Source organism: Moschus berezovskii, chromosome 10 (assembly GCF_049115385.1).
Source record: "Moschus berezovskii isolate FMDL1 chromosome 10, NW_MosBer_1.0, whole genome shotgun sequence".
NCBI lineage: Eukaryota > Metazoa > Chordata > Mammalia > Artiodactyla > Moschidae > Moschus > Moschus berezovskii.
In genome coordinates, this window is record NC_142469.1 from 28,299,016 (window position 1) to 28,318,528 (window position 19,513).

Below are 19,513 nucleotides of genomic sequence, written 5' to 3' on the forward strand. Positions count from 1 at the left end.
CAAAACCTGTAGACTAGGAGCAGAATTTATACTATTAACCATCAAGTGATGAAAAGGACATTCTGATTTTCAGGTTGGTCAAAAAGAGCTGAGTGTAAATAACCAGCTGAAGAGAATGAGACTGCAGGGAGCACTTCAGGGAGTGCTCACTGCAGGCCTCCTAAAGAGCCCCCTGTATCCAAATGGTCAAGGGGCAGCAGGACCGAAACAGCGGAGGAAAACACCCAGGTGATGTGAACGGGCTGATAATGGCAGCTCTGGGGGTCTCTCCCACTTCTGGGGCAGGGAGAGCATCCCCAAGTGCCCTTATTTGCCTATTTAGGGTTCAGAAGTTTCTAAGAAGGCTGTGGCCCTACTGTGGAGAGGTCATGATCAAGCTAGAACATCAGCTAAGGCTGCCCAGGGCCACATAAGAAGCCAGAGGAAGGCAGAATCATCTCTAATAGAAGGGGATAAAGCCAAAATCTTAATTTTATAAAATGTTCACCCACAAGAAACTAATCTGTTTTGAACAGGCAAGATTATATTTTTCAAATAAGTTTAGGTCAGCTATCAGAAATAAGAGCTATATCTTTTGGGGGTGATTCTTGAGACTAAAATATTAAATTTCCTATATGTTGCCATTATTTCAAATGGATACAGGATCTGCAGAGGAAGAGATGGTTAGATAGCATCATCAGCTCAAGGGACATGAGTATGAATATGATCAGTTCAATTACGGTGTGTGTGTATGTGTGCTTGTGTGTGTGCATGTATAATAGTATGGGCTTCCCTGGTTGCTCAGTAGTGAATAATCTGCCAGCCAATGCAGGAGATGCAGGTTTGGTCCCTGGGTCAGGAACCCCAACCCACTCCAGTATTCCTGCCTGGGAAATCCCATGGACAGAGAAGACTGCTGGGCTACATCCATGGGGTTGCAAAAGAGTGGGACAAGACTTAGTAGGTCAACAGTGACAATGTATAATGGTAGAATAGTATTACCTGTCAAAAACAGGTCTCCGTGCATAAACACAATTCAGTTTCAACTTAAATAAAACATACTGAAATAATTATTGTCAGCTACAGCCACAGTCTTTTAAATGAAACTTGTTTAAATTCACTCCATTTAAAATTATTTCAAAGTATGTAAGTATTCAAGAATTTTGAGTTGATTTTAACAAAATAACCTGTTGTACCATGTCAACTTTGAGCAGCAAATCATATTTTCTGCATGAAAATAAAAACACAGTAACACTGCAACCTCAAGGCTAACTTTTATAATATTACTAGTTGAGTTTCTTTTTTTTTTAAGGTGATTGTAAACTGGGCCTCCATGACCAAAATTAGTTGATATTTAACTTAGTTAAGATAATTCAAGTATGTCTCAAAGACTTATTCTGCGCAAACAAATATGAGAAAAAAAAAAAAAACATACCCTTTCTTCACTCTGGCAAAATCAAATGCCATCTGTCTGTAAGAGAAAGCCTTTTCATTCAAATATCTACTATAGCGCCTTATGAAGGTAGACATGTCATAACCTGGAGGAAGGGCAGAGGAAATAAAACTAATTAATAAAATATGTTCAACTGTGCTTTGCTTAGTTCCAATTTTTTAAACTCCTCAAATGTAAATAATTCTAAGATGAGGTGAATAAGTGTACCAGAAAGGCCTCACTTAAAATCCTGCTTCAGGCAAAAATACTTTTGGCATAAGACATTCCAAGACTATTCCATTTAGTTATGCTACCATCTTTGCACAGAATGTCTTTTCTGATTTATCCTTGCATTTTTGTTCACTATTTCAGACTTAATACATGTAGTTATCTGAGAACTATTCATGCTTGGTGTGCTTGCCTATACATAACAGACAACCAGAAAATATGGTGAATGAACACATGATTGTAGTACAAATCCTATTAATTTACAAAAACATTTAAAACTGAGTACTTTTAAGTTGGGAATGTATTTTTAACTTCACTGCCTCCTATACCTTCATAAACAAACAACTGTGGGTCTAGCATATCCACTGTTATTTTTTAAGGTAAATACTGAAAGACAAAAAATTAAATTAATATATAATTCATATGCTGAGTTGCCTCACAATTAAATATTTTAAAACTACTATAAAGTAACTATATAGTTAATTTATATTTTATTCTTAGATATCCAGTGGAGCTATCAGATACAATGATTTTCAATGAATTATTTTGAATAATTAAAAGAATCGAAAGATTCTGTATCAAAAATATTAGCAAGAAAATTATAAAACATAATATTCTTACCATGGGATCCACTTTTGTCCAAAAAATTGCTGAGATTGAAGAGTGTATTTCTAGAAGCCAAATACTGAATAAATCTCTGAAAAACAAAAATCAGAATCAAATATCAATATTCTCAAAGCATTAATCTCAACAATTTCTGATATTAAAGGGAATTTTTAGGGAATTTCTAAAAATATGCATTCTCATTGTGATTTTTTTTTTTTTCCCACTCAGTATAGTTTCCTAGTCTCCCGGTTTTCTCTAATGGGGAATAAAAACTGAATCATATTCACTGAATCAGAATTAAGTTTTATGATCTTGCATTTCTGTGTATAACAGAAACATTCGAATTTAATAGGATTCAGTAGGCACCCCATATAAAATGGCTAATTTTTAGTTTGTCAGTATTTTCCAAAATGAAACACTGTTATGTAAGCAATTTTCACATAGAGGCACAAAGGAGTACTTCCAATGGGAAAAATAATTTTGCTGTTTCTTTCTAACATTTTGTCCATTAATATGTTTACATGGTATATACATATTTAACACATGTCTAACAACATTTTTCTGAAAAATAGGTAAACAGTTCAGTCGCTCAGTCGTGTCCAACTCTTTGCAACCCCATGAATCACAGCACGCCAGGCCTCCCTGTCCATCACCAATTCCCAGAGGTCACTCAAACTCATGTCCATCGAGTCGGTGATGCCATCCAGCCATCTCATTCTCTGTCGTCCCCTTCTCCTCCCGCCCCCAATCCTTCCCAGCATCAGAGTCTTTTCTAGAGAGTCTGAACAACATTTTTCTGAAAAATAGGTAAACAGAAGACTAAAACTGTACTCCAGATAACTTTTCTATATACTTCCTCTTATTTTTCTAATTAGTAAAAGTGTAAAGGGACTTAAGGCTTATCAGTCTCCCTCCCCTGCCAAAAAAAGAAAACTTGGGTTTATGAGTTTTACCTCATTTCCATGCACCATGAGATGATGTGTAGTGACTAAAGCTTTAAATACAACCACCCAGCTACTGTTCGTTGCCCGCTCAAAGAGCGTGTCTGCCATCTGAGGAATATTAACATTGGTCTCATTGGTAGCCTGGATCAAATCTATGAGAACAGAAGATTTCGGTCAATAACACAAATGACTGCATTAAAAAAAAATTCATTTCAAATTTTAAACATTTCAACCTGTTTACAAAAGTATGAGTCCAAAATTGCATTGACAAAGGCTAAACAAATGTTCAAAAATTGTATGTAATATTTTCACACATGGACATATATTAATAAATACATTTACCCAATGTATTTACTTTTGGGGGGCTTTTTTTTCTATTGAATTCTCTGCTGTATCCTCTTCTGAATGTAATCCCTTTTCTGGCCCCAGTGTCATTTCTTAGAAATAACAAACTCCAGGAATGCTAAGTTTCATATTAATCTTTTTTGTTATCACTTCTAGAACAATGTCTCAAACATGCAGACGTTTATTCTATACACCATCTGAAGGCAACAGCATATTTTTTGAAACAGTATATCAAAAAGCCTACTTCATCTGGATTTTAATTTTAATGGGTGCTAATGAACACACTTGCCATGTAAGTGGCAGAGGAGAGTAAACACTAAAAGAGGGAAGAATTCCTTTAAACCCATCTAAAGCTTTTACAGAACATCATACAGGCATTAAACTACTATGATTTGACCTGAGTTTATAAGAGAACAAATCTTTGTAACACATTCACTGTCCACATCTACATATTAGCTGTGATTCCAGCTGTACCTCAGGGGATAAGGTCTATAGCCCCAAAAGAGGCTGCCCAGAATCCAGAAAATAGAGCACTGTCAAAAAGTTAGCTGAGGCAACCAAAGATTATGTGCTAAGGAACAGAAGTGAAGCCACTCTGGGGCAGTGTGGCCTTAAGAAGACTACTGCAACAGCGCAAGATAACCTCTTCAGCAAAATAAAGCTGCAGGAATTCTGTCAGAGGTCACCCCTGCCCTACAGAGGACCATATGTGATACCCAGGGACTAGGATATTCCACACAACAAACGCAACGACAAACCCACCCTGTTCCTCACTTAAAATCCACGCTTAGTACTCATTAAGCTCCACATTTGTTTTATGCATCTATTTTACAAAAAAAATAAAAATTTTTAAATCGATACTCCATCAATCTTTATCTAAGATTAAAGGGTATTAATCATTGATATGAATTATAAATAGACCAAACCAGATTTCTTCCTTACTTTATATTTATTTTAAACTTCTAGTCCCTGAACAGCCATCCCATAAAGTCTCCTTTTATTGGAATTCTACTCATTCTTCAGGAAATCTTTCCTGGTCCTATTTGAATGTAGTTACATGTTCCTCTGCTTAAAAACCTGAGGCATTTTATTCTTAGTGCCTAAAAGCTGGCAGGCTATTGTCCATGGTGTTGCAAAGAGTCAGACACGACTGAACGCACACACACACACACACACACACACATCCACATCAGATGTGTGTCTGTCATAAGTTCCTATAGTTCCCTGAGGACAGAAACAATCATACCAATATCTGTTTCCTGGCAGGGCTTTGGAGAACACAGCACGCAGTAAATATGTGCTGAACAAAATGTATAATAACCAAAATACTTTCCCCCAAATCTAAATAAACAGTTGAAAAAGACAAACAGCTATGCTCTAACATGATTTTCCAAGATTATATCATAGGACTGCTTTATACCTGAAACTCATTATCAGCTACAAGCTCTTCTATTCCTTTATTTATTGAACTGGTGATGTGGAAATGTACTGCTGATCAGAGTAGATGAACACATGTTCAGATAATAAAGAAGTCCCTGGAAGAATACAGAGACGCAGGATGACAGAGTAGGAAAGAGCCCAAGTCCAGAGCCCAGCTCAGCAACCATTTAGATGTACAATTTCAGAGAAATCACTTAATATACCTATGGTTTGGTTCTGTAACTTTAAAATGGCGGTAATAATTACTACCTTTCAGTTATTACAGGGGTTCCCTGGGGGCTCAGCAGTAAAAACTCAGCCTGCAATGCAGGAGCTGCAGCAGACTTGGGTTTGACTCTGAGTCGGGAAGATCCCCTGGAGGAGGGCATGGCAACTCACTCCAGTATTCCTAGTTGGAAAATCCCATGGACAGAGGAACCTGGCAGGCTACAGTCCACAGGGTCATAAAGAGTCATACAGGACAAGACGGAAGTGACTGAGTGTGGGGTTGTTACAGAGATTGCAAATGGTCTGAAGAAAGTAAATGCTTGTAAATGCTGTGATCCATACACTGCACTAGAATAAGGTGGGGCATTAGCAAAGATGCCATGGAAAGGAGAGTTGAGTGGGACCCTAAAGTCAGCTGTGACGTGGGAGGGGAGTGAGGACATTTTTAACAAATGTGCAAAGAGTAAAGCTGTAAGAAAAAAAAAAAAAAATGATGTGACAGAGCACTGGGTTTGAGTCTAGAGGGGTGAAATGGGGTGGGAGGAAGGTTCAAGAGGGAGGAGACATATGTATACCTATGGCTGATTCATGTTGACGTACGGCAGAAACGAACACAATATTGTAAAGCAATTATCCCCCAATTAAAAAATAAATCAAAGAGGTACCATCTCACGCCAGTCAGAATGGCTACTATCAAAATGTCTGCAAACAATAAATGCTGGAGAGGGTGTGGAGAAAAGGGAACCCTGTTACACTGTTGGTGGGAATACAAACTAGTACAACCACTATGGAGAACAGTGTGGAGATTCCTTAAAAACTGGAAACAGAATTGCTATACAACCCAGCAATTCCACTGCTAGACATATACACCAAGGAAACCAGAATTGAAAGAGTGTACCCCAATGTTCATCGCAGCACTGTTTACAACAGCTAGGACATGGAAGCAACCTATATGTCCACTGGTGGATGAATGGATAAGAAGTTGTGGTACATATACATAATGGAATATTACTCAGTTATTAAAAAGAATGCATTTGAATCAGTTCTAATGAGGTGGATGAAACTGGAGCCTATTATACACAGTGAAGTTAGTCAGAAAGAAAAACACCAATATAGTATATTAACTGTATGCATCTATATGGAATTTAGGAAGACACTATATTTGAGACAGCAGAAGAGACACAGATATAAAGAACAGACTGTTGGACTCTGTGGGAGAAGGTGAGGGTGGGATGACTTGAGAGAGCAGCACTCAGTTCAGTTCAGTCGCTCAGTCGTGTCCAACTCTCCGCGACCCCATGAATCACAGCACACCAGGCCTCCCTGTCCATCACCAACGCCCGGAGTTCACTCAAACTCATGTCCACAGAGTCGGTGATGCCATCCAGCCATCTCATTCTCTGTCGTCCCCTTCTCCTCCCGCCCCCAACCTTTCCCAGCATCAGAGTCTTTTCCAGTGAGTCAACTTGTCGCATGAGGTGGCCAAAGTATTGCAGTTTCAGCTTTAGCATCAGTCCTTCCAATGAACACCCAGGATTGATCTCCTTTAGAATGGACTGGTTGGATCTCCTTGCAGTACAAGGGACTCTCAAGAGTCTTCTCCAACACCACAGTTCAAAAGCATCAATTCTTTGGAAACATGTATATTATCATATGTGAAACAGATGACCAGTCCAAGTTCGATGTATGAAACAGGGCACTCAAAACTGGTGCACTGGGACAAACCAGATGGATGGGATGGGGAGGGAGGTTGGGGGGAGGTTCAGGATGGGGGACACATGTACTCCCATGGCTGATTCATGTCAATGTATGGCAAAAACCACCACAATACTGTAATTAGCCTCCAATTTAAATAAATAAATTTAAAAAATAAATAAAATTTTTAAAAATGAGTGCCTCTTAGGAGAACTGTGGTAGTCTGGGGCTGTATATATGTGGGCAGATGGAGGGGAGAGCCAAGGAAAGGCCAGTGAGAGATCTCACACCTCACATTAAAGAGTTTCAACTTTAACCTATGGAGCAAGGGGAACCCCTGGGAATATTTCAGCAGAAAAGTACCAGTAAAACTTTTCTTTTACAGGCAATGACATGATTTGGCTGACTACTAAATAATACCTGCAAGGTAAGAAGATATACAAGATAAGAAATAATTACCTTTGTCTGAAAAGATCCAACAGAGACAAGGGCAAGTTAGAAAGCCCAGCTGAGAGCTAGGGAGAAGATGAACCTGAATTCATGAAAAGGCAGTGGAGACAGAGAGAAATGATAAAAGTAGCAGCAAAATATTTAGGAGGTAAAGATGATGGGGATTTGCAAGTGAGCACACAGATATTGTAAGGAAAAGGAATCTTAAATTTAATTACAGATTTCTAGTGCAGGGCTCAGTGAATGCTTTTTTTTTCTGACACAGGAGGAAAGCCGGTTCCAAAGGGGATATAAATTATTTTTGACATGATATATATGAAGTAGCTGTTGGAACTCAAGTTGAGATGTCTGACAGGGGGCTGGAGAGAAACGATATGTTAGTCACTCAGTTGTGTGCAACTCTTTGGGACCCCCATGGGCTGGGGCTTGCCAGGCTCTTCTATCCATGGGATTCTCCACGCAAGAATACTGGAGTGGGTTTGCCATTTCATTCTCCAGGGGATCTATCTGACCCGGGAAACCAGGTCTCCAGTATTGCAGGCAGACTGTTTACCATCTGAGCCACCAGGGAAGCTCAGAGGACTGGAAGCTGGTTCTAAAGTTTAGAACACATGGCCTAGACACAACTTTGGGAGTCACCAGCAACAATATACAACAGTTAGAACCAGACAAGGAACAAAAGACTGGTTTCAAATTGGAAAAGGAGTACGTCAAGACTGAATATTGTCACTCTGCTTATTTAATTTATATACAGAGTACATTATGTGAAATGTCGGGCTGGATGTAGCACAAGCTGGAATCAAGATTACAGGGAGAAATATCAATAACCTCAGATGTGCAGATGACACCACCCTAATGGCAGAAAGCAAAGAGGAATTAAAGAGCCTCTTGATGAGAGTGAAAGAGGAGAGTAAAAAATATGGTTTAAAACTCAATATTCAAAAAAATAAGATCATGGCATCTGGTCCCATCACTTCATGGCAAACAGATGGGGAAAAATGGAAACATTGACAGAGTTTTTATTTTCTTGGGCTCCAAAATCACTGTGGGTGGTAACTGCAGCCATGAAATTAAAAGACACTGGCTCCTTGGAAGAAAAGTTGTGACAAACCTCAGTTCAGTTCAATTCAGTCGGTCAGTCGTGTCTGACTCTTTGCGACCCCATGAATCACAGCACGCCAGGCCTCCCTGTCCATCACCAACTCTCGGAGTTCACTCAGACTCACGTCCAGAGTCAGTGATGCCATCCAGCCATCTCATTCTCTGTCGTCCCCTTCTCCTCCTGCCCCCAGTCCCTCCCAGCATCAGAGTCTTTTCCAGTGAGTCAGCTCTTGCATGAGGTGGCCAAAGTATTGGAGTTTCAGCTTTAGCATCAGTCCTTCCAATGACCACCCAGGACTGATCTCCTTTAGAATGGACTGCTTGGATCTCCTTGCAGTCCAAGGGACTCTCAAGAGTCTTCTCCAGCACCACAGTTCAAAAGCATCAATTCTTCGGCGATCAGCTTTCTTCACAGTCCAACTCTCACATCCATACATGACCACGGGAAAAACCATAGCCTTGACTAGATGGACCTTTGTTGGCAAAGTAATGTCTCTGCTTTTGAATATGCTATCTAGGTTGGTCATAACTTTCCTTCCAAGGAGTAAGCGTCTTTTAATTTCATGGCTGCAATCAGCATCCGCAGTGATTTTGGAGCCCAAAAAAATAAAGTCTGACACTGTTTCTACTATTTCCCCATCTATTTCCCATGAAGTGATGGGACCAGATGCCATGATCTTAGTTTTCTGAATGTTGAGCTTCAAGCCAACTTTTTCACTCTCCTCCTTCACTTTCATCAAGAGGCTTTTGAGTTCCTCTTCACTTTCTGCCATAAGGGTGGTGTCATCTGCATATCTGAAGTTACTGATATTTCTCCCGGCAATCTTGATTCCACCCTGTGCTTCTTCCAGCCCATCGTTCCTCATGATTTGCAACCAGTCCATTGTTCCATGTCCAGTTCTAACTGTTACTTCCTGACCAGCATACAGGTTTCTCAAGAGGCAGGTCAGGTGGTCTGGTATTTCCATCTCTTTCAGAATTTTCCACAGTTTATTGTGATCCACACAGTCAAAGGCTTTTGCATAGTCAATGAAGCAGAAATAGATGTTTTCCTGGAACTCTCTTGCTTTTTCCATGATTCAGCAGATGTTGGCAATTTGATCTCTGGTTTCTCTGCCTTTTCTAAAACCAGCTTAAACATCTGGAAGTTCACGGTTCACGTATTGCTGAAGCCTGACTTGGAGAATTTTGAGCATGACTTTACTAGCATGTGAGATGAGTGCAATTGTGTGGTAGTTTGAGCATTCTTTGGCATTTCCTTTCTTTGGGATTGGAATGAAAACTGACCTTTTCCAGTCCTGTGGCCATTGCTGAGTTTTCCAAATTTGCTGGCATATTGCGTGCAACACTTTCACAGCATCATCTTTCAGGATTTGAAATAGCTCAATTGGAATTCCATCACCTCCACTAGCTTTGTTCGAAGTGATGCTTTCTAAGGACCACTTGACTTCACATTCCAAGATGTCTGGCTCCAGGTGAGTGATCACGCCATCGTGATTATCTTGGTCGTGAAGGTCTTTTTTGTACAGTTCTTCTGTGTATTCTTGCCACCTCTTCTTAATATCTTCTGCTTCTGTTAGGTCCATACCATTTCTGTCCTTTATCGAGCCCATATTTGCATGAAATGTTCCCTTGGAATCTCTAATTTTCTTGAAGAGATCTCTTGTTTTTCCTATTCTGTTGTTTTCCTCTATTTCTTTGCACTGATCACTGAGGAAGGCTTTCTTATCTCTCCTTGCTATTCTTTGGAACTCTGCATTCCGATGCTTGTATCTTTCCTTTTCTCCTTTGCTTTTCGCTTCTCTGCTTTTCACAGCTATTTGTAAGGCCTCCTCAGACAGCCATTTTGCTTTTTTGCATTTCTTTTCCATGGGGATGGTCTTGGTCCCTGTGTCCTGTACAATGTCACGAACCTCCATCCATAGTTCATCAGGAACTCTATCAGATCTAGTCCTTTAAATCTATTTCTCACTTCCACTGTATAATCATAAGGGATCTGATTTAGGTCATACCTGAATGGTCTAGTGGTTTTCCCTACTTTCTTCAATTTAAGTCTGAATTTGGCAATAAGGAGTTCATGATCTGAGCCACAGTCAGCTCCTGGTCTTGTTTTTGCTAACTGTATAGAGCTTCTCCATCTTTGGCAGAAAAGAATATAATCAATCTGATTTTGGTGTTGACCATCTGGTGATGCCCATGTGTAGAGTCTTCTCTTGTGTTGCTGAAAGAAGGTGTTTGCTATGATCAGTGCGTTCTCTTGGCAAAACTCTATTAAGCTTTGCCCTGCTTCATGCCGTGCTCCAAGGCCAAATTTGCCTGTTACTCCAGGTGTTTCTTGACTTTCTACTTTTTGCATTCCAGTCTCCTATAATGAAAAGGACATCTTTTTTGGGTGTTAGTTCCTAAAGGTCTTGTAGGTCTTCATAGAACCGTTCAACTTCAGCTTCTTCAGTGTTACTGGTTGGGGTGTAGGCTTGGATTACTGTAATATTGAATGGTTTGCCTTGGAAATGAACAGAGATCATTCTGTCGTTATTGAGATTGCATCCAAGTACTGCATTTCGGACTCTTCTGTTGACCATGATGGCTACTCCATTCCTTCTAAGGGATTCCTGCCCACAGTAGTAGATATAATGGTCATCTGAGTTGAATTCACCCATTCCAGTGCATTTTAGTTCACTGATTCCTAGAATGTCGACGTTCACTCTTGTCATCTCCTGTTTGACCACTTCCAATTTGCCTTGATTCATGGACCTAACATTCCAGGTTCCTATGCAATATTGCTCTTTACAGCACTGGACCTTGCTTCTATCACTGGTCACAACCACAACTGGGTATTGTTTTTGCTTTGACTCCATCCCTTCATTCTTTCTGGAGTTATTTCTCCACTGATCTCCAGGAGCATACTGGGCGCCTACCGACCTGGGGAGTTCCTCATTCAGTATCCTATCATTTTGCCTTTTGATACTGTTCATGGGGTTCTCAAGGCAAGTATACTGAAGTGGTTTGCCATTCCTTTCTCCAGTGAACCACATTCTGTCAGACCTCTCCACCATGACCCGCCCATTTGGGTGGCCCCACACGGCATGGTTTAGTTTCATTGAGTTAGACAAGGCTGTGGTCCGTGTGATCAGATCAACTAGTTTTCTGTGATTATGATTTCAGTGTGTCTGCCCTCTGATGCAAACCTAGATAGCATATTAAAAGGCAGAGACATTACTTTCCCAACAAAAGTCTGTATAGTCAAAGCTATGGTTTTTCCAGTAGTCATGTACAGATGTGAGATTTGAACCATAAAGAAGGCTGAGCACTGATGAACTGATGCTTTCAAACTGTGCTACTAGAGAAGACTCTTTGAAGTCCCTTAGACAGCAAGATCAAACCAGTCATTCCTAAAGGAAATCAACCCTGACTATTCATTGGAAGGACTGATGCTGAAGCTGAGGCTGCAATACTCTGATACAAGGAGCCAACTCACTGGAAAAGGCCCTGATGCTGGGAAAAATTGAGGGCAGAAGGAGAAGGGGGTGACAGAGGATGAAATGGTTGGACAGCATCATCGACACAACAGACATGCATCTGAGCAAACTCCTAGAGACAATGAAGGACAGGGAAGCCTGGCGTGCTGCAGTCCATGGAGTCACAAAGAGTTGGACACCACTGAGTGGCTAAACAACAGGAGCAATGATATAGGAGATGAGATCATGCATGCAGGGGAGATAACCCCTGGATCACACACAGAACAATGAAAAGTATTTGTTATAAATAAGACAGTAAGAAGCAAAATTTAGGAAGACCAATATTTAAGAGAGCTTCCCTGGTAGCTCAGGTGATAAAGAATCCACCTGCAAGGAAGGAGACCCAGGTTTGATCCCTGGGTCAGAAAAATCCCCTGGAGAAGGGAACAGCAACCTACTCCAGTATCCTTGCCTGGAGAATTCCATGGACAGACCACGGGATTGCAGAGTCAGACACAACTAAGCGACTAATGCTAATATATAAGAGATGACTGGAAAAGAATTGAGTAAAACAGCAGCCAGAATGGTAAAGAGAAGGCTGGGAAAATTAAATTTTGGAGCCAATTAAGAAGAGAGCTTCAAATATTTCAAGTAGCAATTAGGGATAACTGGTATCAAACACTACAGAAAGTCCAAGCAAGTAGAACCCTAAGAATAGAAGGTGTGACTAGGAGACTGCTGCCATGTAAAAGGAATAAATAAAGCCCAAGCACAGACTGGATGTGACATTTAAAGCTAGGAGGCATTTAAGCTTGTTTGAGACCAAGAAGGAAAAGTCAAAAAGAGCTGAGTATGAAAAGAGAGAAGAGGTAATTTATGGGATGTTCTCCAGGCAGGATAAGGTCTAGAACCCAGGGCTCAGATGTTGGGATTAGCCTCAGGGAGGGTTACACAATGAAGACAGGTAAAGATGGGTGCTCTTGAACGGAGATGGGAGAAGGATGACAGAAAGAAGGCCACTGAGAAGCAAGTCCCTGGTGAAGCAGTAAGTTATTAATTTTATTAAATCATAATTTTAGTATACTCATCTTTGTAATACTCTATGTCAGGATTGGCAAACTACAGCTTGCTGGGCAAACCAGGTCTGCTTGATGGTTTTTTTTTTTTTTGGTTTTCAATTCATCCTTTATTTATTGCTTTTTCATGCTGCTTTTTTTTTCATTATTTTTTTTATTGAAGGACAATTGCTTTACAGAATTTTGTTGTTTTCTGTCAAACCTCACCCTGAATCAGCCATAGGTATACATATATCCCCTCCCTTTTAAACTTCCCTCCCATCTCCCTCCACATCCCACCCCTCTAGAATGGGAGAAAACAATAGCATCCATCAATCTAGGTTGATGCAGAACACCTCTCTTTCTTAGCCATACAGCAAATTTCCATTGGCTATCTATTGCACATATGGTAATGTAAGTTTCCATGATACTCTTTCCATACATCTCACCCTCTCCTGCCCTCTCCCCATGTCCATAAGTCTATTCTTTATGACTGTTTCTCCACTGCTGCCCTGTAAGTAAATTCTTCAGTATCATTTTTCTAGATTCCATATATCTGTGTTAGAATACAATATTTATCTTTCTCTTTCTGACTTACTTCACTCTGTATAATAGGTTCTAGGTTCATCCACCTCATTAGAACTGACTCAAATGCGTTCCTTTATATGGCTGAATAATATTCCATTGTGTATATGTACCACAACTTCTTTATCCATTCATTTGTTGATGTACATCTAGGTTGCTTCCATGTTGTAGCTGTTGTAAACAGTGCAGCAATGAACAATGGGATACATGTGTCTTTTTCAATTTTGCTTTCCTCAGGGTATATGCCTAGGACTGGGATTTTAGTATTTGATTTTTAAAAAATCTCCATACCATCTTCTATAGTGGTTGTATCATTTTACATTCCCACCAACAGTGCAAGAGCATTCCCTTTTCTCCACACCCTCTCCAGCATTTATTGTTTGTAGACTTTTTGATGATGGCCATTCCAACTGATGTGAGGTGATTATCTCATTGTAGCTTTCATTTGCACTTCTCTGGGAGAAATATCAGTAACCTCAGATATGCAGATGACATCACCCTTATGGCAGAAAGTGAGGAGGAACTCAAAAGCCTCTTGATGAAAGTGAAGGAGGAGAGTGAAAAAGTTGGCTTGAAGCTCAACATTCAGAAAACTAAGATCATGGCATCTGGTCCCATCACTTCATGGGAAATAGATGGGGAAATAGTAGAAACAGTATCAGACTTTATTTTTTGGGGCTCCAAAATCACTGCAGATGCTGATTGCAGCCATGAAATCAAAAGACACTTACTCCTTGGAAGGAAAGTTATGACCAACCTAGATAGCATATTCAAAAGCAGAGACATTACTTTGCCAACAAAGGTCCGTCTAGTCAAGGCTATGGTTTTTCCCGTGGTCATGTATGGAAGTGAGAGTTGGACTGTGAAGAAGGCTGGTCGCCGAAGAATTGATGCTTTTGAACTGTGGTGCTGGAGAAGATTTGAGAGTCCCTTGGACTGCAAGGAGATCCAACCAGTCTATTCTAAAGGAGATAAGTCCTGGGTGTTCATTGGAAGGACTGATGCTAAAGCTGAAACTGCAATACTTTGGCCACCTCATGCGACGAGTTGACTCACTGGAAAAGACTCTGATGCTGGGAGGGACTGGGGGCGGGAGGAGAAGGGGACGACAGAGAATGAGATGGCTGGATGGCATCACCGACTTGCTGGACATGAGTTTGAGCGAACTCCGGGCGTTGGTGATGGACAGGGAGGCCTGGTGTGCTGTGATTCATGGGGTCGCAAAGAGTCGGACACCACTGAGTGACTGAACTGAACACTGAGCGAGGTTGAGCATCTTTTCATGTGTTTGTTAGTCATCTGTATGTCTTCTTTGGAGAAATGTTTGTTTAGGTCTTTTCCCCACTTTTTGATTAGGCTGTTTGTTTTTCTGGTCTTGAGTTGTATGAGCTGCTTGTATATTTTGGAAATTAGTCCTTCGTCAGTTGTTTCATTTGCTATTATTTTCTCCCATTCTGAGGGCTGTCTTTTCACCTTGCTTATAGTTTCCTTTGCTGTGCAAAAGCTTTTAAGTTTAATCAGATCCCACTTGTTTACTTTTGTTTTTATTTTCATTAATCTAGGAGGTGGGTCATAGAGGATCTTGCTTTGATTTATGTCATCGAGGGTTCTGCCTATGTTTTCCTCTAACAGTTTTATAGTTTCTGGTCTTACATTTAGGTCTTTAATCCATTTTGAGTTTATCTTTGTGTATGGTGTTATGAAATGTTCTAATTTCATTCTTTTACATGTAGCTGTCCAGTTTTCCCAGCACCATTTATTGAAGAGGCTGTCTTTGCCCCATTGTATCTTCTTGCCTCCTATGTCAAATATAAGGTACCCATAAATGCATGGGTTTCTTTATGATCTTTTTATCTTATTCCATTGGTCTTCTTTTCTGTTTTTGTGCCAGTACCGTACTGCCTTAATTACTGTAGCTTTGTAGTATAACCTGAAGTCAGGAAGGTTGGTTCCTCCAGTTCCATTCTTCTTTCTCAAGACTGATTTGGCTATTCAGGTTCTTTTGTGTTTCCATATGAATTGTGAATTTTTTTTCCTAGTTCTGTGAAAAATGTCATTGGTAATTTGATAGGGTTCGCGTCGACTCTATAGATAGAATTTGGTAGCATAGTCATTTTTGCAATATTGATTCTTCCTACCCAGGAACATGGAAGAGCTCTCCATCTGTTTATGTCATCTTTGATTTCTTTCATTAGTGTCTTATAATTTTCTGTGTACAGTTCTTTTCTCTCCTTTGCTAAGTTTATTCCTAGATATTTAATTCTTTTTGTTGCAGTGGTGAATGGGATTGATTCCTTAATTTCTCTTTCTGATTTTTCACTGTTAGTTAGTACATAGAAATGCAAGTGATTTGTTTATTGATTTTGTATTCTGCAACTTTGCTAAATTCACTGATTAGCTCGAGTAATTTTCTGATACTTTCTTTAGGGTTTACTATGTACAGTATCATGTCATCTGCAAACAGTGAGAGCTTTACATCTTCTTTTCTGATCTGGATTCCTTGTATTTATTTTTCTTCTCTGCTCTAGCTAGGACTTTCAGAACTATGTTGAACAACAGTAGAGAAAGCGGGCACCCTTGTCTTGTTCCTAATCTTAGGGGGAATGCTTTCAGCTTTTCACCATTGAGAGTAATGTTTGCTGTAGGCTTATCATATATGGCCTTTACTACGTTGAGGTAGTTTTCTTCTGTGCCCATTTTTTTCAAGTGTTTTAATCATAAATGGGTGCTGAATTTTGTCAAAGGCTTTTTCTGCATCTATTGAGATGATCACATGGTTTTTATCTTTCAATTTGTTAATATGGTGTATCACATTGATTGATCTGCATATATTGAAGAATCCTTGCATCCCTGGAAGAAACCCAATTTGACCATACTGTATGAGATTTTTGATGTGTTGCTGAATCTGCTTGCTGAAATTGTGTTGAGGCTTTTTGCATCCGCGTTCATTAGTGATACTGGCCTTAGTTTTCTTTTTTTGTTGTCTTTGTCTGGTTTTGGTATCAGGGTGATGGTGGCCTCGTAGAAAGAGTTTGGAAGTGTTCCTTCCTCTGCAATTTTTTGAAAGAGTTTTAGGAGAGGCATTAGCTCTTCTCTGAATGTTTGACAGAATTCTCCTGTGAAGACATCTGGTCCTGGGCTTTTGTTTTTTGGGAGTGCTTGTTTTTGTAAATAAAGTTTTATTGGTACACAATCACACTCATTTTTTTACATATTGTCTAAGGCTGCTTTCACACTGCAGTGATGTAGGTGAATCATTATAACACTCAACTCAAACTCAACTCTGTGGTTCACAAAGCCCAATATATTACTCATTAAATCTTTATAGAAAATGTTAGGTGACCCTGTTCTATCCCTAAATGGGAAGGTACATAAGGCACTTCTGATGTCTAACAAATAGCAATGTCTATTTCAAGAAAAAGCAATTGTGTGTTTGAATTATGAGCTGAACTAACCACTTTTGTCACACACTATTGTTTTCACTTAAAAGTATGATTGACAGATTTCAAACCATCATGATTCAGAGTTGGTATTCAACAGTTATTTCTCAAAAATAAAGTGAACCTGTCACTTCAAAGAAATGAATGGCAGCACTGGTTGCCATTGATAAATTTCAGTCTTTCAGTAAAAACTAGAATTTCAGAAAACTTATCTCTGCCATGGCAAGCCTGGGAACTCTCTAGTACTTCGAGACTTTTCTGATAAAATTGGTGATATTGATGAGCATCATTTGCTGATACTATTCAAATTAAATGTGTCAACATTTAAAAGATGTGAATAACTCACCTGAGCCAGTATTTTCCAAATGAATAATGCAAATTACAAAATAATGCAATCAATTCATTCAAAGTACAGATCAACAAATGCCAAAGGATTTTAATGCAACAGAGTATAAAAAGTTCACCACTGTGATTTCAGATTCAACACTGCAACTTAAATTTAAGAAATTACCACTTAGAGAGTGGGCTGGCTGGTTGGTCTAGGGGGATAGTTCTTGCCTCAGGGGAGAGAGGTCCAGGGTTCAGGTCCCAGATGAGTCCTTGTATTTTGGGGCTTCCTTGGTGGCTCAAACGGTAAAGAATCTTCCTACACTGCAGAAGACCTGGGTTTGATCCCTGGTTTGGGAAGATCCCCTGGAGAAGAGCATGGCAACCCACTCCAATATTCTTGCCTGGAGAATCCCCATGGACAAAGGAGCCTGATGGCTACAGTCTATCAGGTCGCAAAGAGTCAGACATGACTGAGCAACTAAACAGCACAGTACACAGAACACATCAAAGAAGAATACCCACAATTATCTGAAAATGTCCTCCCTTTTCCAACTGTCTATCCACGTGAGGCCAGATTTTCTTCATACACTTCAACTAAGACAATATACTCTAACAGACTGAATACAGAAACAGATACAAGTGTCCATCTTCTACTGAGCAAGATATTAAAGAGATTTATAGAAACATAAAACAATACCACCCTTATTTTTTTCTTGTTTTGAAAAATTATTATTCTCCCTAAAAGTAGTGTTAACCTGCTAGTATGTTTACTATGATTATTTAAAAATGAAAAATATTTCTAAATTTTCTCAGTTTTGATTTCTAACACAAATAAATTTCTAAAGATATAACTCACATAAACAAAAGCTCTTTGAATTCCTCAATAATTAAAGAGTACAAAAATGACCTGAGACCAGTTTAAGAGCTGCTATTTTTTGATCCATACCTAGAAAGAGACCTGCTAGGTTGTAGAGGACATGCATATTTTACATTAGGTATGTTTTAACACAGTGATTGCACCAATTTATATTCTCTGGTGGCTCAGTAGTAAAGGACATGCCTGCCAACATAGGAGAGGTGAGTTGGATCCCTGGGTTGGGAAGATCCCCTGGAGGAGGAAATGGCAACCCACTCCAGCATTTTTGTCTGGGAAATCCCAAGGACAGAGTAGACTGGCCTGGCTGGCCACAGTCCATAGGCTCACAAAGAGTCGAACAGGACTTAGCGACTTAAGCATGAGCACATATTCTCACTAGCAGCTTGTATGCATTTATACTGCTCTACTTCTTCATGAAATAAAGCGTTTCCAGGCAAAGAAATTAAAAAAATTGAAGAAAGACATAAAATATGCAGAAAAAAATTCTTGAAAATCATGAGAATCTAAATGCTAAATATTTATCACATTTGAATTCCTTAGAATTCAAAGTCTTAGTTGAACTTGGGGAAACAAATCTGGTGTCATTCTGGTAATTAAAAAAATAATTTTATTGACGTATAATTGAGATACACAAAACTGCATGTATTTAAAGTATACTATTTGACAAGTGTTGACAAATATATGCACCTATAAAACTATCACCATCATCAAGATGATGAGTGTATGCATCACCCTGAGGGTTTCTCCGATCAATCTCGTTTATAAGTCCTCCTTCCTACCCTTCCTCACTTGCCTCCCCTGCTGTCCCTTAGCCACCACCAATTCATTTTCAGTAAATACATATTAGCTTGTATTTTCTAAGTTTTCTGTAAAGAAAATCATACTTTTTTCTTTGGGTGGGGATGCGGGCAGGTCTGGATTCTTTCACTCACATAATCATTTTGAGACTCATCATACTGTTGCATGTATCATTCCTTTTTATATCTGAGGTGTACTGCCTTATATGAACATGCCAAAACTGTCTATCCATTCATCTATGGATGGACATCTGAGGTGACTCCAGTTTTTGGTTATTACAAGTAAAGCTGCTATAAACATTAGTATACAAGTATTTGTATGGACATATGCTTTAATTTCCCTTGGGTAATTGCCCAGGAATGGAGTGTTCAAGTCATTTGGAAATAAATATTTAAGAAACCGCCAAACTACTTCCAAAATGACTGTATCATGTTACATTCCTACCAGCAGTACATGTGTGTTTCAGTTTATTTATTCTTTACCATTCTAACAGGTGTAGTATGGTATCTTATAGTGGTTTTTTCTTTGCACTTCCGTGATGAC

At 39.5% G+C, this 19,513-nt stretch overlaps 1 protein-coding gene across 3 annotated transcripts in view; it reads right to left on the reverse strand.

Annotated features, from left to right (window-relative positions):
• The window catches only part of SNAP91 (synaptosome associated protein 91), a 178,300-nt gene that overhangs the window by 109,282 nt on the left and 49,505 nt on the right, over positions 1–19,513 (reverse strand). For all 3 annotated transcript variants that reach the window (XM_088840553.1, XM_088840555.1, XM_088840554.1), the window contains exons 3-5: positions 3,199–3,341; positions 2,261–2,336; positions 1,415–1,517 (exon numbers count right to left, since the gene is read on the reverse strand). In XM_088840553.1, coding sequence (XP_088696679.1) covers positions 1,415–1,517; positions 2,261–2,336; positions 3,199–3,341 — 322 coding nt within the window. The remainder of the gene's footprint in view (positions 1–1,414; positions 1,518–2,260; positions 2,337–3,198; positions 3,342–19,513) is intronic.